The sequence below is a fragment of the Triticum dicoccoides genome, chromosome 7A, assembly GCF_002162155.2.
Source record: "Triticum dicoccoides isolate Atlit2015 ecotype Zavitan chromosome 7A, WEW_v2.0, whole genome shotgun sequence".
Taxonomy (NCBI): domain Eukaryota; kingdom Viridiplantae; phylum Streptophyta; class Magnoliopsida; order Poales; family Poaceae; genus Triticum; species Triticum dicoccoides.
The window spans coordinates 250,301,853-250,323,971 of record NC_041392.1 but is presented as its reverse complement, the minus strand read 5'-3'; the positions used below and the strand labels follow the sequence as shown (position 1 = coordinate 250,323,971).

General features: G+C 42.4%; 1 protein-coding gene across 2 annotated transcripts; it reads right to left on the bottom strand.

The window, feature by feature from the left end:
* Window positions 1-12,831: 12,831 nt before the first annotated feature.
* LOC119328496 lies at window positions 12,832-17,623 on the bottom strand. Of its 2 annotated transcripts, XM_037601468.1 has the most exons (6): window positions 17,568-17,623; window positions 17,317-17,385; window positions 16,749-16,769; window positions 15,868-16,240; window positions 13,699-14,049; window positions 12,832-13,611 (listed from the first exon to the last, which is right to left on the bottom strand). In XM_037601468.1, exons 4-6 carry the CDS (start codon window positions 16,237-16,239, stop codon window positions 13,042-13,044), a joined length of 1,293 nt encoding a protein of 430 aa, XP_037457365.1. In that variant the 5' UTR covers window position 16,240; window positions 16,749-16,769; window positions 17,317-17,385; window positions 17,568-17,623; the 3' UTR covers window positions 12,832-13,041. The 2 variants fall into 2 exon arrangements, with proteins under 2 accessions (XP_037457365.1, XP_037457366.1); XM_037601469.1 differs by lacking the exons at window positions 16,749-16,769; window positions 17,317-17,385; window positions 17,568-17,623 and having other exon boundaries at window positions 15,868-16,727.
* Between the last annotated feature and the right edge of the window lie 4,496 nt (window positions 17,624-22,119).

The following is a 22,119-nucleotide window of genomic DNA, read 5'->3' as shown; positions in this document are numbered from 1 at the left end:
CCACCGCCCGACGCGCCATCGAGCTAGCTTTCCAACGCACCTAGCCGCACGCCGTTTGGAGCACCACAGAGGAAACCCGGGGCACATGTACGCCGCAGACCTCGCCGGCGACTAACCGCCGACGGGTTTGACTTGTTCGACCTGGGGTTTGACCCCCCAGAGTCACTGACGCGTGGGCCCCGTCGGCCAGGTGGTTAGCTTAGTACTAATCGCTGTTAATTAACCCCCCTGACACTGACCAGTGGGCCCTAGCGCCACTAACTCTTAATTAGGATTAAACTAACCTCTGTTAAACCCCCCTGTCACTGACGTGTGGACCCCACACGTCAGGTTTGACCCCAGCCAGCCGCAGTTGACCGCTGACGTCGTGCTGACGTCATGCTGACGCAATATATATATTTCTGGATTTAAATTAAATCAGGAAATTCCAGAATATAATTTAAACTTCAAAAATTCATAACTTTTATTCTGTAACTCCAAATCAGACAAATTATATATGAAAAATGATCAGAAAAATCCAATCTATCCATCTGTACTATTTTCATGCATGACTAAACAAGTTAACCTGATGTTTAATGCAGAACAAGGAAAAGCACTTTAAAAGGCCATGTTTGAGTTTGAAATTTGAATCTTTGATTCAAATTGGTTCAAACCCTTCTGGTCTTAGTTGCATTAGCCCAACACACTCATATTGCCATGTTTCATGCATGCATCATATTGTTGCACATTGTTTGGTGATGGTTGAGTATCGGTGTCCTTTGCGACAGGTTCTGCCTCCGAGGAGTACCGTGATTACCCTAACGAAGAACCGTATCAGTGCATCGAACCATCAGGCAAGCAACCAACCATTTGATCATATCGATACAATCCCATGTTCTCGCTCCTGCTCTCTTTTACTGCATTAAGACAACGCGTTTCAAACTGCTGTGTGCTACGGTAGTTGAACCCATTTCCTCTGCATGACCTGTCATTGCCACAGTAACTAGATGAAACCCACTAGCATGTGTAGGAGTTGATTGAGCCATATGTATGTGTTGTTCCTACCTTGCTATGCCTGCTATGCTTAGAGTCGTGTCAGGTCTGGTTCATCTGGGTGATGGGCTAGATTGAAATGATTATGTCGGTAATGAGAGTGGTGTGGTGAACACGATTTGGTAAAGGTATCGATGAGAGGCCATGTAGGAGTACATGGTGGGTTGTTTCATTGAAGCCGACCTTAAGCACCGAGATCTGTATGTGTGATTTAAGAATCAGCTACTACCATGCATTGGGCCCGAAACCAATGGACCCTCTCGGCTTCTTATTCACCCTAGTTCTCCGTCCAGGAGTTGCAAGTAGTTTCTGGTGTTTGTAGCCTACTGGAGGCCGTGGACAGCGCTGACCGTAGGGGTGGGCTGTGATGCGGTAGGTACGTGGCACGGTGTACCGAATACCCGTTAGGTATCTCGGGAACCCTGTTCACATCGTTCGGGGCCGTATGGGAAACCTCGGCCGGACTCCCATGCGGATGGAACCTGGATAGGCGATAAACCTGGACTGGAGACTTAGGTGACTAGGTAGGTCGTGGCCGACACCCACGTTGGGCTTCCGCTTGAAGGTTGCCGAGTACATGTCGTGTAAACGACGGTAAGTGGTGAGAGCGTGTATCAAGAAGTACACCCCTGCAGGGTTATCATGATCTATTCGAATAGCCGCGTCCGCGGTAAAGGACTACTTGGTTGCCTATACAGTTCATAGACAAGTAAATGGAAACTACTAAAAGCCTCAAGATAAGTGTGAGTGCCGAGGATGGCTCTTCCGTAGGAAGACGGAGGGGGATCCTCGGTAGTGTATTGAAGTGGGGAGTAGTGGACTCGTGTGCGCAAAACCATTTCAAGTTGAAGTATCGTAGGATAGTCTAGCCAAGAGTCAAAGCTGGCTTGCTGCAATAACTCCACCAACCCTTCTTGATAATATGCATGTATGTAGGATCTGATGTAAGTCTTGCTGAGTACCTTTGTACTCATGTTGCTATAATTTACATTTTTACAGAAGACGCTGCAACCCCTTCTGATGGGTTCTATGTAGACGTTGACATCAACGAGTAGGCTAAAGGCCCAGGTGGTGATCCTGAGCTTGTGAAGGACCACGTAGTATAGCTAGGCTTCCCAAGCCTCTTTTATTTTACTAGTTGTCTGTACTCAGACAAGTTACTTCCGCTGCTGGTTTGTATGACTGTATGACTTGAATGCTGGGTCGTGTGACCCGTACCTTTGTGTATGTTATGTATGGCTCTCTGAGCCTTAAATAAAGTACTTGTGTCATAGAGTCATGTTGTGATGCTTCGTTGTATTTGCACATATCGAGCATATTGTGTGTATGATTGAAATGCTTGGTATGTGTGGGATCTGACTATCTAGTTGTTTATCTTTAGTAGCCCCTCATACCGGGAAATGTCTCCTAGTGTTACCGCTGAGCCATGGTAGCCTGCTACTGCTCTGGAACACTTAGGCTGGCCGGCATGTGTCCTTCCTCGTTCCGGTGTCTGTCCCTTCGGGGAAATGTCACGCATTGAGTACCGGAGTCCTGTTAGCCCGCTACAGCCCGGTTTACCGGAGTCCTGCTAGCCCAGTGCTACAGCCCGGACCCACTTGCTGTTGACCGACACGTTCGAGGCTGGGTCATGGATGCCTGTCCCTGTAAGTCTGTGCCACTTTGGGTTTACGACTAGTCATGTCAGCCCGGGCTCCTTATCATATGGATGCTAGCGACACTGTCATATACGTGAGCCAAAAGGCGCAAACGGTCCCGGGAAAAGGTAAGGCGACACCCGTGGGGATACCGTGCGTGAGGCCGCAAAGTGATATGAGGTGCTACAGGCTAGATCGATGTGACATCGAGTCGGGGTCCTGACACATAGCCTTCCAATATATCGATCTTTATGTCTCGACCATTTCGAGACTCCTCGTCATGTCCGGGATAACATTCGGGACTCTGAACTACCTTCGGTACATCAAAACACATAAACTCATAATACCAATCGTAATCGAACGTTAACCGTGCGGACCCTACGGGTTCGAGAACTATGTAGACATGACCGAGACTCACTTCCGGTCAATAACTAATAGCGGAACCTGGATGCTCATATTGGTTCCTACATATTCTAGAAGATCTTTATCGGTCAAACCGCATACCAACATAAGTTGTTCCCTTTGTCATCGGATGTTACTTGCCCGAGATTCGATCGTCGGTATCTCAATACCTAGTTCAATCTCGTTACTGGCAAGTCTCTTTACTCGTTCTGTAATGCAACATCCCACAACTAACTCATTACTCACATTGCTTGCAAGGCTTATAGTGATGTGCATTACGGAGAGGGCCCAGAGATGCCTCTCCAACAATCGGAGTGACAAATCCTAATCTCGATCTATGCCAACTCAAAAAACACCATCGGAGACACCTGTAGAGCATCTTTATAGTCACCCAGTTACGTTGTGACGTTTGATAGCACACTAAGTGTTCCTTCGGTATTCGGGAGTTGCATAATCTCATAGTCATAGGAACATATATAAGTCATGGAGAAAGCAATAGCAATAAACTAAATGATCATAGTGCTAAGCTAACCGATGGGTCAAGTAAATCACATCATTCTCTAATGATGTGATCCCATTCACCAAATGACAACTCATGTCTATGGTTAGGAAACTTAACCATCTTTGATTAACGAGCTAGTCAAGTAGAGGCATACTAGTGACACTCTATTTGTCTATGTATTCACACATATACTAAGTTTCCGGTTAATATAATTCTATCATGAATAATAAACATTTATCTTGATATAAGGAAATATAAATAACAACTTTATTATTGCCTCTAGGGCATATTTCCTTCAGTCTCCCACTTGCACTAGAGTCAATAATCTAGATTACATTGTAGTGATTCTAACACCCATGTAGTCTTGGTGTTGATCATGTTTTGCTCGTGAGAGAGGCTTAGTCAATGGGTCTGGAACATTTAGATTTGTATGTATCTTGCAAATCTCCATGTCTCCCTCCTTGACTTGATCGCGGATGGAATTGAAGCGTCTCTTGATGTGCTTGGTTCTCTTATAAAGTCTGGATTCCTTTGCCAAGGCAATTGCACCAGTATTGTCACAAAAGATTTTCATTGGACCCGATGCAGTAGGTATGACACCTAGATCGGATATGAACTCCTGCATCTAGACTCCTTCATTTGCTGCTTCCGAAGCAGCTATGTACTCCGCTTCACACATAGATCCCGCCACGATGCTCTGTTTGGAACTGCACCAACAGACAACTCCACCATTCAATACAAATACGTACCCGGTTTGTGACTCAGAGCCATCCGGATCAATGTCAAAGCTTGTATCGACGTAACCGTTTATGACGAGCTCTTTGTCACCTCCATAAACGAGAAACATATCCTTAGTCCTTTTCAGGTATTTCAGGATATTCTTGACTGTCGTCTAGTCATCCACTCCTGGATTACTTTGGTACCTCCCTGCTAAACTAATAGCAAGGCACACATCAGGTCTGGTACACATCATTGCATACATGATAGAGCCTATGGCTGAAGCATAGGGAATGACTTTCATTTTCTCTCTATCTTCTGTAGTGGTCGGGCATTGAGTATGACTCAACTTCACACCTTGTAACACATGCAAGAACCCTTTCTTTGCTTGATCCATTTTGAACTTCTTCAAAACGTTATCAATGTATGTGCTTTGTGAAAGTCCAATTAAGCATATTGATCTATCTTTATAGATCTTGATGCCCAATAAATAAGCAGCTTCACCGAGGTCTTTCATTGAAAAATTCTTATTCAAGTATCCTTTTATGCTATTCAGAAATTCAGTATCATTTTCGATCAGCAATATGTCATCCACATATAATATCAAAAATGCTACAGAGCTCCCACTCACTTTCTTGTAAATATAGGCTTCTCCAAAAGTTTGTATAAAACCATATGCTTTGATGTAACATCCCAAAATTCTAAATTTTGGAATGTTATATTAAATAAATTATTATGATTGTTTGTTTTATTGTTGTGTGATTGATTGTGTGAAAATGATTGGAAATTGAAAAACTTTTTGAAAGTTGAATGAGAGGGAATAAAAGGACTTTCCCAAAACTTTTCATCTTGCATTTTGATCTCCTTGAGTTCAAATTCATTTTAGTACAAAACCCTAGAGTGAAGATAATATGACTTCTTCCATTTAAAGAAGTGAAAAGGGGTTCGAAAATGATTTGAATTCCATTTGAAATATTTCAAATTTTGAAATTTTAAGCAACTCAATGAGTTCATGAGGGAAGATAAAATGACTTCTTCATATTTGAAGAAAGAGAGTTGGAAGTTTCAAAGAAATAAATTGGAAGTCAGTTTGAAGTTATTTGAAACTCATTTTCCATTCGAAGTTGTTTGAAATTTCAAATTCAAGTCCTCTTGGGAGTTATTTAGTTTTATATTCGAATTATTTTTTTCCTAAAAATAAATAAATGGAAATAAGGGTAAAATGATTCCCTTCAATAGAAAATTAGGAGAAAATAAATTTGAAATCATTTTGCTATTAAAAAATGTTTTTATTGATTTTAAATGCAACAGTAGCGCTCTTTGACTTTTAGGAATTTTTATGGAATTTAGTTGAACTTGAAAAATAGTTCATCTTATTGCTGCTATTTTTCTGAGCATTTTGGTATATAATATGCTTATATAGTTTTATTATTATTACTCAGTTTGTTTGTTTTTCTGAATGTTAAAAAAAGAGAAAAACCTTTTATTAAAAAAAACTCTAGCCGGCTAGGCCACCGGCCCAGCTAGCCAGACAAGCGCCAGGAGGCCAGCGCCCAGAGCCGGCCCATGGCCACAGCAAGCTGCGCCAGCATCGCGGCCTACTCCTAGCGCCCAAAGGCCACCGCCTCGCACGCCCGTTGCCTTCCCCTCGCTCGCACGTAGCGCCCGCTGCCAGATGGGCCCGCCCAGGTCACCCCCAACCTCCCGCTCGCTTCGCTCGGATAGAGCTTGCGAGCTCACCGCCCGCAATAGCCGCCCGCCTTGCGCCTGGATAACGCATATCCGCAGCCCCGAGCACCCCTCCCCGCGCCTATAAAAGCCCCTCGTCCCCTCTCTCCATTCTGCCACTTCGCATCGTCCCACGTCGCTCACAGCCACCGCCTTCGTCCTTTGGATCTCGACCACCGGAGCTACCTCGCCGGTCCTCTCCGACGCTCGTAAACGACCTCGGCTCTGTCTTCTTCCGTCAACCTACTACCCTACTCGAGACGCATCCGTTTGACATGTTTGTTGCCCCTAGGTTTCGCCGGAGACGCTGCCCCGACGACCTGCGTCCTCGCTGGAGCACGGAGTCGCCGTCCCCGCACAATACGACCCTGACGTCCCCGACGTGAGCCGCCTCCACCACCGGACCGCCCACCTCGCGCCCGTCCCCTCCGTCATCTCCCCCGCCGCCGAGGAGCACCGTCGCCACCGCCCGTCCGCCTCCTGACGCCAACGCCGCCGCCCCCTGTTCATCATCGTCGCTTGTTGTAAGCCAAGTTGCTCGCCCGCCTCGTTCGTTACATTTTTTCGTGTGTTGTTAGTATTAGACCAGTTAACCTTGGTTGTAGTTAAACCGAACGGTTTTTATTTAAACTGAAGCCAGTTTTTCTTGTAGTTAGCCACTGCCTCTGTTTTGCTTATTTAGTGGCTGTTCGCCGTTTAGCCTAAGCAGCGAACGCTGCTCAGCCACCCGGAAGCCGCCACATAGCCAGGGACCTGGTCGTGAATAAAACTTTCATAGTCAAGTCCCTAAGTTTTCAGTTTAGCCCCTAAACTTTGAATGGTTGTATCTTTTTAACCGTAACTCCAAATTCGACGAAACCAGCGGCACAATGTTTGTCTCGAATAGCATTATCCAAAGAACCAGATTTGAAAACTTTTGGCCAATTTCAAATTTGAATTTATTCAAGTTTGAATTCAAGCTTCAACTGGCCATATCTCCTAAACCGTAGCTCCGATTGATGTGATTCTTTTTGCACCATGTCACCGTAGCCAAACCCTACCACTTGGACCATTGTCACACATTTTCCACACAAAAATGGTCTGTCTATGATAGTTTTACTATTATACCATGTATGCACTTTAGTACACATCACATCTTTGCACCCTATGTCACATGTTGTTTTGCACTTAGGATATTTCCATGCTAGCTAAGTGTGCTGAATGTTCATTTGGTTTTTCCAAGACTTTTTGCTTTGCATGTTCTTCTTGGTTCTCTAAAATGATTTCTTATGCGAGTGCAATGTTTGACTATATAGATTTTCATCGGAGAGTGACGAATAGTTCTATTAAGTAATTTTCTAAGAGCGATATCATCTTCATCAACTATTACCAGGCAAGTTCACATTTGACCATTCTTCCAATTACCTATGTTTATATTATGTACTTAGTCCTTTTGTGGTAGGATTGCATGGTAGGATTTATTGTTGCCAGATGGCTGTGCCGTTACCTAGTAGTTCATTTGAGGTAGGTCTGATCTATACATCCTTGTCACCGTCGTGTAAGTTTATTTTTGCCTCGCTAAATGTATACGTGGTTTGGGAAGCGAACATGGTGAGACATGAGTGACAAAGTAGTAATCAGGACCAAGACTTGTAAATGAACTACCTGGGCGGTATTTGGTTTGAATGGTGGCGAAGTACAGTGGGAGCATGCATGGTTAATCCATGGTGGTGCACCACTAGTGGTCGACCGCCCAGGCTCAAAGAGATCAATCGTATTCTCATGTCTAGAAGCTTACGTGTGCAACCACAAGCCAATATGGGCTCTGGCTTAGTAGAGTAGTTAGTGTGACCCCTTCCGAGATGGGCTAGCAGATGTAGAATGAGTAGGTGTACCGGCCTATCCGTGGGTTAAGGGGGAATACTTTCGAAAGACTATGTCTCGGTCATCCTGTTCTCAAACACCAGGCAGTGCGAGAATTTCATGGGAGGCGATCGAGTTTTGTGGGGAAAAGTGCGCAAACCTCTGCAGAGTGTTAAAACCTAATCGATTAGCCGTGTCCCCGGTTACGGACAACTTGAGCATCTAGTAGTGGAAATGTTGGGAGATCTCATCATTCTTAATTAAACAGATGGATTTTAAATGAAACGTTGGGAATGGATTGAGTTGGGTTTGCCAACTCGTCCTATGCTATACAGTAGTGGTAGAATAATATCTTTTATTCTACGAAAAAACTAGCTTTATGCAAAAACTAAACTTAGAGCTTTCCACCAGTCATATTGCATGTACAAATAGGTTCATTATTCTTATGATGTGACTTGCCAGTACATTCAATGTACTGACCTATAGGGCTGCAACGTCTTATGTTGTAGGAATTTTCTACGACGAGCAAGAGTTACATTGTAGGGTTACGGTCTACACTCAACTTGCCGTTGGCGTTGATGGGACTCCACATCCTTATGTTTGTTTCCGCTAAGACTTATGAGGTATATATCAGTTTTATGTTATTTATACATGTGATTGCACTTTGATATATACATTGATGTACTGTGTGTGTCAGCATACCGATCCAGAGATGGCACAGATACACAGAGGCTTCACCGTTTGAGGTCGGGTCGCTACATTTGATTACACTATCAAAGCGTATATTCCAACTCCGAGAGGTTTGCACCAGACCATAAACGGACCGCTGGAGCTTGCACACTTTGTTAGCACCTTTTGGATCGACAAAACCTTCTGGTTGCATCATATACAACTCTTCTTTAAGATATCCATTAAGGAATGCAGTTTTGACATCCATTTGCCAAATTTCATAATCATAAAATGCGGCAATTGCTAACATGATTCGGACGGACTTAAGCATCGCTACGGGTGAGAAGGTCTCATTGTATTCAATTCCTTGAACTTGTCGAAAACCTTTCGCAACAAGTCGAGCTTTGTAGATAGTAATATTACTGTCAGCGTCAGTCTTCTTCTCGAAGTCCATTTATTCTCTATGGCTTGCCAATCATCGGGCAAGTCAACCAAAGTCGACACTTTGTTCTCATACATGGATCCCATCTCAGATTTCATGGCCTCAAGCCATTTTGCGGAATATGGGCTCATTATCGCTTCCTCATAGTTCATAGGTTCATCATGGTCAAGTAACATGACTTCCAGAACATGATTACGTACCACTCTGGTGTGGATCTTACTCTGGTTGACCTACGAGGTTCGGTAGTAACTTGATCAAAACTTTCATGATCATCATCATTAGCTTCCTCACTTACTTGTGTAGGGATCACCGGAACTGATTTTTGTGATAAACTACTTTCCAATAAGGGAGCAGGTACAGTTACCTCATCAAGTTATACTTTCCTCCCACTCACTTCTTTCGAGAGAAACTCCTTCTCTAGAAAGGATCCATTCTTAGCAACAAATATCTTGCCTTCGGATCTGTGATAGAAGGTATACCGAACAGTCTCTTTTGGGTATCCTATGAAGACACATTTCTTTGATTTGGGTTCGAGCTTATCAGGTTGAAGCTTTTTCACATAAGCATCGCAGCCCCAAACTTTAAGAAACGACAACTTGAGTTTCTTGCCAAACCATAGTTCACAAGGTGTCGTCTCAACGGATTTCGATGATGCCCTATTTAACGTGAATGCAGCCGTCTCTAAAGTATAACCCCAAAACGATAGCGGTAAATCAGTAAGAGACATCATAGATCGCACCATATCTAATAAAGTGCGGTTACGACGTTTGGACACACCATTACACTGTGGTATTCCAGGTGGCGTGAGTTGCGAAACTATTCCGCATTGTTTCAAATGAAGACCAAACTCGTAACTCAAATATTCTCCTCCATGATCAGAACGCAGAAACTTAATTTTCTTGTTACGTTGATTTTCCACTTCACTCTGAAATTCTTTGAACTTTTCAAATATTTCAAACTTATGTTTCATCAAGTAGATATACCCATATCTGCTCAAATCATCTATGAAGGTCAGAAAATAACGATACCCGCCACGAGCATCAACACTCATCGGACCGCATACATCAGTATGTATAATTTTCAATAAGTCTGTTGCTCGTTCCATTGTTTCGGAGAACAGAGTCCTAGTGATCTTGCCCATGAGGCATGGTTCGCAAGCATAAAATGATTCATAATAAAGTGATTCCAAAAGCCCATCAACATGGAGTTTCTTCGTGCGCTTTACACCAATATAACCTAAACGGCAGTGTCACAAATAAGTTGCACTATCATTATTAAACTTATATCTTTTGGCTTCAATACTATAAATATGTGTATGACTACTATCAAGATTTAGTAAAATAGACCACTCATCAAGGGTGCATCACCATAAAAGATATTACTCATATAAATAAAAACAACCATTATTCTCTGATTTAAATGAATAGCCATCTCGCATCAAACAAGATCCAGATATAATGTTCATGCTCAATGCTGGCACCAAATAACAATTATTCAGGTCTGAAACTAACACCGAAGGTAGATGTAGAGGTAGCGTGCCGACGGCGATCACATCGACTTTGGAACCATTTTCCACGTGCATTGTCACCTCGTCCTTAGCCAATCTTCGCTTAATCCGCAGCCCCTGTTTCGAGTTGCAAATATTAGCAACAGAACCGGTATCAAATACCCAGGCGCTACTGCGAGCATTAGTAAGGTACACATCAATAACATGTATATCAAATATACCTTTCACTTTGCCATCCTTCTTATCCGCCAAATACTTGGGGCAGTTCCGCTTCCAATGACCAGTCCCTTTGCAGTAGAAGCACTCAGTCTCAGGCTTAGGTCCAGACTTGGGCTTCTTCACTTGAGCAGCAATTTGCTTGCTGTTCTTCTTGAAGTTACCCTTCTTCCCTTTGCCCTTCTTCTTGAAACTGGTGGTCTTGTTGACCATCAACACTTGATGCTCCTTCTTGATTTCTACCTCCACAGCCTTTAGCATTGCGAAGATCTCGGGAATTGTCTTATCCATGCCTTGCATATTATAGTTTATCATGAAGCTCTTGTAGCTTGGTGGCAATGATTGAAAAACTTTGTCAATGACACTATCATCAGGAAGATTAACTCCCAGCTGAGTCAAGTGGTTGTGGTACCCAGACATTCTGAGTATATGTTAACTGACAAAACTATTCTCCTCCATTTTGCAGCTGTAGAACTTATTGGAGACTTCATATCTCTCAATCCGAGCATTTTCTTGAAATATTAGCTTCAACTCCTAGAACATCTCATATACTCCATGACGTTCAAAACATTGTTGAAGTCCCGGTTCTAAGCCGTAAAGCATGGCGCACTGAACTATCGAGTAGTCGTCAGCTTTGCTCTGTCAGACGTTCTTAACGTTGTCAGCAGCATCTGCAGCAGGCTTGTCACCCAGCGGTGCTTCCAGAATGTAATTCTTCTGTGTAGCAATGAGGATAATCCTTAAGTTATGGACCCAGTCCCTGTAATTGCTACCATCATTTTTCAACTTAGATTTCTCTAGGAACGCATTAAAATTCAACGAAACAACATCACGGGCCATATTTAAAACAAATCAGGAGCTAGCCAACTCGCTCCCACGGTGATCCCACGATGTCATGCATTCGCGACCGTCAGATCATCCTCGTTCTGAGCCTGGGCCGTCAGATCTTTACCTTTGGTAAATTTAATATTCACCCGTTGGTAAGTTTCTTTACAGCCTGTTTGTTTCGGGGTAATTGGCATTAAGGAATGGGAAGTAGGTGGGTGCAGCACTTAAAGTCCCTTGTTTGATTGGAGGACATGAGAATTAATGAGGGAAGAGCAAAGGGAGTTACGAGTCAAACCCCCCCTTATTTCTTACCTGGTGGGGGGCTGGTAATTGAGGGAGGGAATGGGAAATGAGAGAAAAAAACCTGTTGGCATGGTCATTGCTCGCGTTCCGCATGTGTAGGGATGGAGTTTAACCGGTGGGCCCATTTCTTAGTTAGTTTTTCTGTCAAATTTCCACGAAAAAGTCCCTTCAATCACCAAACAAGGGAGTGAGACTAGAAATCTACTTCCCATGTCTAAACCCCACAGCCAACTCCCACCACTAATTCCCCTTCCCCTTCCCTAAGACTACCAAACACGTTGTTAGAGTATGACTAGTGGGTTCGTTTCTGGCATCTATCGACTGGGTGAAACGTCGCGCAGGTGCGTTTTGGACAATCCTCTCCTCGCGCGCAGCGTGCTTCCAGTGGGTCGTGGAACCCTAGCAGCGTGTTTGGTAGTTTGAGGGAAAGGGACTGGGAATTATTAAGGGGGAATTGGTTGTGGGATTAGACATGGGAAGTGGACTTAGTCCCAGTCCCACGTTTGGTGTAGGGTGGGAATTATTCGTGGGAATTTGACAGAAAATTAACTTCCTCTGTTTGGTTCAGGGGTCTTGGAATGGGAGTTGTTAATGATATGTTTAGTAGCTACAGAAACTGAACCGACCAAGGCCAAGTAAAAATGATGGGCAGTATAGAAAGTGAGCAAAAACAGATACAAACACCATTTCAGTAACACAAAATGAGCAAATGAAATTAAATCTAAAACTGGGCAAACTAAGGAAAAAATGTACACTATCTGTACACATGCTGCGATTATCCAGGTGCTGACCCAAAAGCCAATCTTCCTCCGACATTTCAAGACCTACCTGAGCCAGCTGACAGCATTTACCAAATAATATACTACTGTAATTTTAATGCAAAAATGAAAATAAAATTAGTAAGCAATTCGAGACATAGTATACAATGTCATAAGATCATTGTTGTAGGTAGGAGGAAATGAGAGCAACACATGACACAACAATACCCACATCGGTTGATGAAAGAGATGAAAATATCCTTTTCTTACAGCACTAGCATGAACCAATCATTCAGCATATTTCCATAAATGTACTACTAGTGTACTATATAGGAAATGGCAATGTAAAATAAATTGGGAAGCACCAAATGTTCTTACTGACGAGTTTAAAAGAAAACGAGTAGTCCTGAGCTAAAAAATGAAACTAAGAATCCAGAATTGTAGATCTGAATATTCAATTATTTTTTGGCCGCGTCAAGCTCCTGACGAACAAACACCACTTTGTAATCATCACGCAAATTGATGAAAAGTTCTGTCTTTCCAGCATCACCACCAATGACACGGATAGCCATTACAACCTCTTCGGTTGTGAGACCCTTAAGATTCTGGAGAATATCAAGTAACTTGGTTCTATTGGCTGATGTTTGCTCATGAACATGCGATTCATGCATAAATGCCCTCTGTAAACCATTCATGGTTTTAGCATTCTCCTGGTCAGCTTCCAAGAACTTTGCAATTGTATTCGACACACTTGCAAGACCTGACTCAAGTGCTTCATCATCAGGGTATGTTCTCTTACGACCATGCCTAGAACCACCGGATGGGCTTGTATCATTTAATTCAGGAAGATTCTCCTTGGCTGGTTTGCTGGTAGGTTGTGCATCTACTGTTGATCCATCTTCTACTATTTCTTCTTCACCCGGACCTTTAGCACTCCCTCCTTTAGCTAAATCAGTAGCATATACCTCACATAGCTTGTCAAAGTTAACCATAGGCTTCATGTACAAAGGACCTACTCCCTCACGAGACTAGAAAAAAGAGCATGAATTTCCATTAGAAACTAAATTTTAGTTGAAAATAACATGAAACAGAGACGATTTATTTACATATTGTACCTTTGCCCAGCCCATATACGTCTCCCTATCTCTAGTTACCATCTTCTTCTCATCATCCCATCCAAACCCACTACCATTTTGCATAATTTCCAGAACATATGAAAGTTGCTTCTTCAAAATCTTAACTTTAGACTTGATATGTGGATCTGCTTTAAGATCAGCATGTGGCAGCACTTTAGCCATTTCCTTCTCAATGTAGGTCAGATATCCAGACTTGTGGCCAGTATCTACTTTCCAAGAAGAATCATTCATGTTATGTAGAATGTCAATAAGCAACCTCTCCTCCTCCGCTGTCCATGTTCTCTTGTCTCTCTTTTTCGATGTCAATTTAGCCTCCTTTGACTTGGTTTTCTGATAGTTTCAATATGACAATGAAATGTGTGTGTACAAACAATACAGAATATAAATGCTCATGTAGGAAATATGATGTTCATACATTAATCAATCTCTCCTATCATTACAAGAAAGTGAATGAAATGACACATAAGCTACTATGACATATGGGAGAAAACAAATATCAGTGTAGAATGTTTCGACACCCATATTTTCCTGAACAAACATCTAATGTCCTACAACTAAAAATGTACTAGCGTGTATCAACGATCTTGTCTTTTGGCTATCCAAGCTTTCCACATTTCATCAGCTAACTTGTCTCTTTTCTCAGTCCACTCGGATGATGTTTCGGTGGACAGAATGACATCCTCATTTACTTGCTGCTGTTGAAGACGTAGCATGTATTCATCTAGATATTGTTCACAGGGATCTACCCGCATTTGTTGTTGTATCAGATTGTGAAGATAGCAGCATGCCAGAATTATATCAACTTGTGTATCAAAAGGATAATAAGAGGGATTTCTAATGATAGCCCATCGCATCTTGAGCAATCCAAAAGTCCTCTCAATCACATTTCTTGCTGATGAATGCAGCATGTTAAACAATTCCTCTTTTTTTGTTGGTGGGTTTTTCCAATCATTTAGATGATACCGTTGCCCTCTGTATGGAGCAAGAAACCCTTCACAGTTCTTGTACCCAGCATCAACTAGATAATAGCACCCTACGCAATAGAAACATATGTATGGGTTTGTCAACTACGTATAAAATATGTGCATCTAACTAACATAGACCCTTTTGTACAATCTCTTACCCCGAGGAACCTTAAGGCCATTTGATCTTGATAAAGCATCTCGAAGCACCCTCCCATCAGCCGCAGATCCTTCCCAACCCGGATATACATAAATGAATTGCATGTCTGGCGCACATACACCAAGAACATTTGTTGCAACTTCATTCTTTCTTGAACGGAATCTTGGTTTGTCAGTTTTGGGCACATGAACTTCTATATATGTCCCATCTAAGGCACCTAAACAATTCTATAGGAACAACAATATGTGTTAGACCGTGAACAAAACTAGACCTAAAATTGTTTTTTTTATGTTGAAATATTAAAGTGATACCTTAAAGCACTTCCACCTTCCATCAGCGCAATTGGCTGGAATTGGTCGAGGCTTCTTAAGCAACACTTTCTAGAGTTTTAAAACTGCGCCTAGTACTTCATGGAATTTCCGACTTACCACTTCAGGTGAACGCTGGAAATCATGATGGATTGCTCGGTTTTTCTCATCATGTGCAAGTATGTGAAGAAATATGGCAACCGTTTCTTCCACGCTCATATGCCTAGTATCCTTCAACCCACCTATTTTTCTTACCAAAGAACATAACACTCTGAAACAACGCCTATCCATCCGTAGTTGGAAAATGCATTCTGTATCGCTTACTCGTATCTTGTTGTTCAGGGTTTGTGCTCGAGTAATTGGGTCATACCAAGAAGGTTGCCTAATTCGACGCATCCTATATCGACTCCTCCTAAGTAACATCATGAAGATTTGCAACAACAGATATAAAAGTATGAGTATTTTCACTCTTCGTTGCCTCATTGTGTGCCATAAGATTATGTTTTCCTGGTTTGTTGGTGGACGTGCCATGTCTGTGAACAAAATTATATAAGAGTGCCACACAATCAGCTATAAGAAATAAGGTACAATAGATTAAATGCCACACATATGTATAAGCAATCACACACAGCCAAGCAACAAGCAACCAGAAAGTCACGCATCAGCAGTGAAGAAAAATAATGCATGGATAAAAGTAACTTGTTTTCATGTAAAGTACCTCAGCTGGAAGTTTCTCATTAGTGCGCAGACCAGATCTTGGATCAGCAGACATATTTTCATGGTCTTTATGTTTAAGATAGATGTCTGCAAAGTTGTGTTTCTTTGCAAAGTTCAACATCTTAATGACAGAATTGTCATCATGAATTAAATCAATTCCTTCGTCAAGACTACAACCAGGGACTGTATAATATAACTCATCACCATCCTTGAAACCTACGTCTTTAGCCATGTGAACTAGACGAAAATACGATGTACGCTCACTGTCACAGTCTCGAAAAATAGACACTTCGCCACCATCATAAGTAAGTGGTCCTTCCATTGAAAATGTACCCCCATGATGCATTTTGATATGGATCAAATCCCCCTCCATTCTGTATTTTATATAAGGCAATCGAATACATGAATCAAATGGATGCTTATTACATAATGCTATACTATACTGATGTACAAGACCATAAGGTGCAGCATTAACATGAATTAAACTACTCTTTTTTCAGTTCACATGTACTCTTTAGACTGAAATATAAACAGTTTTATAGACAATAAAGATGCAGATCTTTCAAAGTGCAGGCTGTAGGAATTTCACATTATTTCAAACATAGCGCACCAGGAAGCAAGGAAGCATACGCATAAGCTTAACCTTGTCCTGAACCTGTGTAGTACCAATCAGGTGCGCAACCACGACAGCAAGCAGCCGCAAGCAATAGTGTTAATTTCGCCTAGCATATCCGTTTGTATTAGAATTTATCCACAAACTATTTACACTCATTTTCTAGTGTATTACTGATAAAATTCAGATGCTAAGCAGGACAAAGAGAGAGCCAGACAGATAAATCTGAACATATTTCTGCAGTTACAAAAGAATAAGTTCAGCCGTACCTCTTGTTCTTTGCTTGCGATCTGTAGAAGATAAAGTAAAAGAATGAGTACCGTATCACTTAATCAAACAAGACATGAACAGGGAAAAGCTACAAGAATCATATAAGCTGGGACTTAAAAGACATATAATCTGTATCAGCTATCAAGATTTGTTTGTGTGTTCATGTGTATATAAAATATGTGTCAATGAAACATGCATATATGCTCAGTAAAATATGCATCTGCATATGCCACTTACAGTTGTCAGCTGGCACTTAATTGTGTATTTAAAACTGTACTTAGAAAGTACAGGAGCATGAAGCAAACATCCTGAACAATCTTGGTTATATACATGTGCAAGTAGCAGCCACAACGGCAAGCCAGCGATGATCTACAACTGCAGCTGAAGAATAGCATAAAAAATTGTACAAGCACAAGAGATTTCATCCACTAATTATACCCATCCATGTCCCACCTATGCTTCTAAAAAGGCCATCACTTACTATGTAAGGCAGAGACCTCTCTACACTTTCCCGTACGAATCAAACAAGGGAACAAAGGAGATAGAAAATGAAGGATTACTTCCCACCTGCAGCCTTTTGGTTTCTCTTGCTCCTGATAGAAAAGGGGAAACGAAGTGCGGAGACAAATCTACGACCTGTGAAGCAGGAGAAAAAATAGAAAGAATAATAGATCTGCATCAGTTTGTGAAGGGAAAAGCAACGAATCCAATTTTGTTAGCAAAATCAGATGGGATACAACTAGATGTGAACGAAACAAGGTTGGATTGGCAGGAAAATATCCACGAATTCAACATGGAAAGATGAAAAAAGGGGCTACCTTAGCTCCTGTTCGTGTGTGCCGCCATCTCTGCAGAAGGAGGAGAAATTAGTGGGTCGAAGGTTTGTTTAGAGGAAGAATGGCGCCGCTGCTAAATAGGGGTAATCAGGTACTCCCTCCGTTCCTAAATACTTGTCTTTCTAGACATTTCAAATGACTACTACATACGGATGTATGTAGACATATTTTAGAGTGTAGATTCACTCATTTTGCTCCGTATGTAGTCATTTGTTGAAATGCCTAGAAAGACAAGTATTTAGGAACGGAGGGAGTAGGATTTTACCGCGCTTTCTCTAGAATTTTCGCGCCTTTATCCCCTTCCGCCGCGGGAAGTGAGTAACAGCTCGGCGTTTTTTTTAACGTCAATTCCCACTCCCTGGCTGAATTACTAGGGTCCCCCCGGGAAGAGTCTGATGGGAGTTGGGCCTCCGAATTCCCTTTCCCCTACCTCTCTTAACTCCCATGTCCCTGACCCAATCAAGGGAAGTTAAGTCCCACGGGCCTCCAACTCCCATTCCCCACCTCCAACTCCCCCCCAAACAAACGCGCTGTAGACCCCTTTCCCCAATCCCACGGCCGCCTCCATCCTCCCGTGCTCCACCCCGAGCGTGCCCGGGCTCCTCCTCCTCCTCCTCCACCACCATCCCTTCTCTTCTCACTCTTCCTCCTGTCGCAACCGCCTCCTCTTCTCCCTATCTTCCTCCTCCTCGCCCCACGCGACCCCTCTTGTGCCGCTCGTCTCCACTTCGTTGCCGCCATAGATCGAGGAGGACGGCGCGATGACGACCATGATGCATTAGACATCCCAGATCGACGACGCCATGGAAGCCATGAGAGCTGGCCGAGGAAGAGGGGGCAGGGCCGCAGGCCATGAAGGGCATGGCGGCTGCGGGCGGAAGCAGCATGGGTTGAAGGAGCGGCGGATGTGGGCAGGGTCATAGGTTGGGGAAGACTCGTCGGCTGGGCGACAGCAAGCGCCGGTGAGTGCAAGCATGCGTTTCCAGAAGCGTCCTCTCCTACAAGGCAGGCAAGGACGACGTCGTCGCCCTCGCAGGTCCTCCTCCCATCCCTTTTGCTCCCCCTCCCCTGCCTCCTCACCTTGCCTTTGAGTCCGACGCAATGTAAGAGAGCCCGCAGGCAAGCTCAAGCTGGAGGCGATGAAATCCCTCTCTTGTGCCAGAATCTAACTTCTTATTTGTGTAGTGTTCTTTTGCTTCTATGTACCGTACCATGGTTGTGCTCTGACCAGATCGTTCCCATTTGTTTTGCAGGTTCTACGATCTGTTGCATATCTTTTCTTCTCGTTAAGGTTAGCTGCTCTATTTCCTAGGTACACGTGTATTATCGTTTATGGGGGTGCTATCATGGTACTTCGTCTGCTGATCATTTTAATGTTCTGGATCTGGGGTGTGGCTGCAGGAGAGGGGAGGCGGCCAATGACAGGGAGAAGGAGCAGGTCGTCGAGGAGTGCAAGCAGAAGGGTAAGATGTGTATTTTTTCATATTTTTACAGATGATCTTGCTGTTTTGCAACATGTATTGCAATTCCAGGGATTATCCTTTTGCTTATTTAGTATTTCCTATGTTCTCTGAAGATTAATTTTGGCCCATACAGTTTCCGGTGACTGGAAGTCTGAAACTGATGACAGGGCATATTGTTTTGGTTATGAGTGGTTGGAGATATTGTGGCTTGATGTCCCTGGAGCAGTCAGACCCTTCCAAGATAGGTGAGCCTGATTTCTTCTGCAATTCTTCCACCACAGTACATGAAAAGGAATATGTTCTACCTATCGGCACCATTTCTTGTGGAGGATTGGTGCTTCCCCTTTATTTTGTCACACTTTGGTGTCCTTGAGTTCAAAATAGATTCACCTTTGTTCTTATTCTGCACACAGGTCGAGCGACGGTGAGCACATCCGACGCCAACACACCAAGGTGAGATTCACCCGTTCTTTCTCTCCCCATGCCGCCTCCTCCCTTCGGCCCTGATTCATCGGCGCGTGCAGACACCTTTCCTTCTTTGACTTCTCCCCTCTTTTTCGAAAAGCAAAAAAGAAGCAGGAGCAAAACGAAAGTGAGCACCATAGAAAGGATGATTATAAGCAAGCGACAAGAACAAGCCAATGGGCATGGCATTTTCAAGCGACAAGAACAAGCCAACAGGCATGGCATTTTATGCAAAATGAGCAGAGGTAATGTAATATTGTATTAGTCGAGACTTGAGGGTACTGTCTAAACAAAATGTATACAGTTGGCAAAGAATTTAATGTACATACATAGTACATTATGTGATGTATAATGTTCAATTGGCCTCCCAATTATAGTATGGATATTTTCAATATGGGTGGCATTCAGGCTTAGTTAGTTTCCTCTCATTCTTGGCATCAGATGACATCCATAGGTGGGATCCATTTTCATATTAGTATATAGCCCTACTATTTAAATGGTTCCGATTGAATTTTTATGATCTGAAATAAATAATTTCTCCAGCACCGGATTTATGTCGTCATGGATATATATTATTGGTCTTTTGGCCAATATATAGGTAAATGCATCGTTACCAACTGCTGGAAAAAAGTTTGTATTCAGCATGGTCAATCTAAATAGATGAGCGATGGAGATGGATATTTCTATGCTTTTTTAGAAGATGCTCTGAAGTTAATTGTTTGTGATGCTTATTTGTAATGCGTTTTTTGAAATAAAATTGGTTCTTCGCTGTGATTTTTTTAGACCTAGGTTCGTACATTATTGATGCGTGCATTGCTTATGAAGAACACAGCCGCAGCTGATGTATTCATGTGTTGTCCCTTCATATGGTACTATATTTAAATGTTCCTGGCCACTGCAGCCGCTACTTATCAACTTATAAACATTTGGTTTGCTCATGTGTCTTAGAACAACCTTTTAGCACCTGTATGTGAAATAACAAGCGTAGCGTTCTCATTTATAGGACATTTATTTTTTTCACTTTCATGCTAGAATGACTTTTGTTGTGCTATTTAAAACAACCGTGTTGATCTCAATAACACAGGGATACATAGAGCTAGCCAGTGCAAGCTTCTGGTTTGGTTGCTGTAAACATACTAAGGTTCCTACCATATGTGAAAATAAGGAAATGTTGGTGTTAGCTGATGCACCACTTTCCTTTCATGATGTTATAGTTTGAACGGTTGCTCATGGGTTTTGTCTCGTGCAGAGACCAGGCGTGGGACTGGTGCTTGGTAGCAGCAGTGATTCCTTCAGGCATTTCGATTCCAGTAACCACAAGTTCTAGGGAAGATGTATGTTTCCTACAAAGGGTTTGAGTTTGAGAGGCACAAAAGAAGTTACAAGTGTTGCAGCTTATTTGGCTTTATAGTGACATGTATCGACAAACGATTGTTATATTCAGTATGCTAGGCTGTGTCCTATTTATCATGCAGATTCTGTATTAGGTGCTCGATAGAGGTAACAAAAGCTAACAGAGATCAGAATATATTTTTACTTATATTTTTGTCTTTCTTTTAGTTCTGTGTAGTCTTTATTTACCATGTAATGATTAGTTTGAATGCTTATAGTGGTGATACTTTCCCTATAAATTTGTTGGGTAGATTATAATTTCGCTACTTGATTTAGGATAGTATATGGTTCTATGATACAGGATTTAGAGGAACATATATGGGATTTAGTTTTTCAGGTCACACTTGTCCCATATTCTGTTACTTTCCCTGTTGATTTTAGCTTGCAATTGAGTAAGATGCAGGTTGGGAATTCTCCCTTGTGTGTCAGAGTCTGAAGTATTTGACCATTTGGGTTCACTTCTATCATGTGTTGTATCCTTCCTCTATTTTAAGATTTACTAGGCACATGCATGTTAGTTGTTGTTTCAAACATGTCAATGAAAGGTAATAATGCTAAAATTGGTCCCCCAAGGGCCAAGGTGGTGATGATCACTTTGTGCTTCTTTTCCTACTTGTTCTAAAAATGATTCTTCTGGGTGATGTTGATTTAGGTTTTTGTGGTCGTGTCATACACCAATTACCGTCGAGATGGGTAATGGTATGGGAATGGGGATCCAAGGATGTGAAAATGGTCGGGAAGACAGAGTTAGCAGCGACATGTGTCCTCAAGTAATTTCTTGCCAAAGGTATGCTATAGATACAACCAGCTTCAGAGACATGCCTAGGTAGCTCTCCTATACAGGTCCTTGTTGATCTTTGTTGGTTAAAATATGTGTTGCTGTGACCTTGAGAACATTTTTTTATCTTATTACTGCAGTTTTGTTTTTTCACTCAAACATATAGTGGTTAGTGTTGTTAATCCATACATAGCCGTATTTGTAGGTTGATGTTATCATATCTTTCATTCAATATCTTGTGCAAAGTTACATGCGTATTTTTCTTTCTTTAGGCCGTCCACCCGTTTGATTTCTGGACCCATATTTTAATGGTTCTCTTGCAGGTGATGCCAAGGTTAGCTACTGTGATCAAGGAAATAACATGTATCTGTGTGGTTTGTTCCTGCTGTTGATCGGCCGTTGCTGTGTTTAAGGTATGTTGTGCCCGGTGCTACTT

Coding starts and splice junctions, on each gene's coding strand:
- LOC119328496 (XM_037601468.1), bottom strand. CDS start 16,239: ATGGAGGGGGATTTGATCCATATCAAAATGCATCATGGGGGTACATTT. Junction 14,050..15,867: donor ATGAGAAACTTCCAGCTGAG/GTACTTTACATG, acceptor TGAAACTATCAG/AAAACCAAGTCAAAGGAGGC. Junction 13,612..13,698: donor CGTATATGGGCTGGGCAAAG/GTACAATATGTA, acceptor TCTTTTTTCTAG/TCTCGTGAGGGAGTAGGTCC.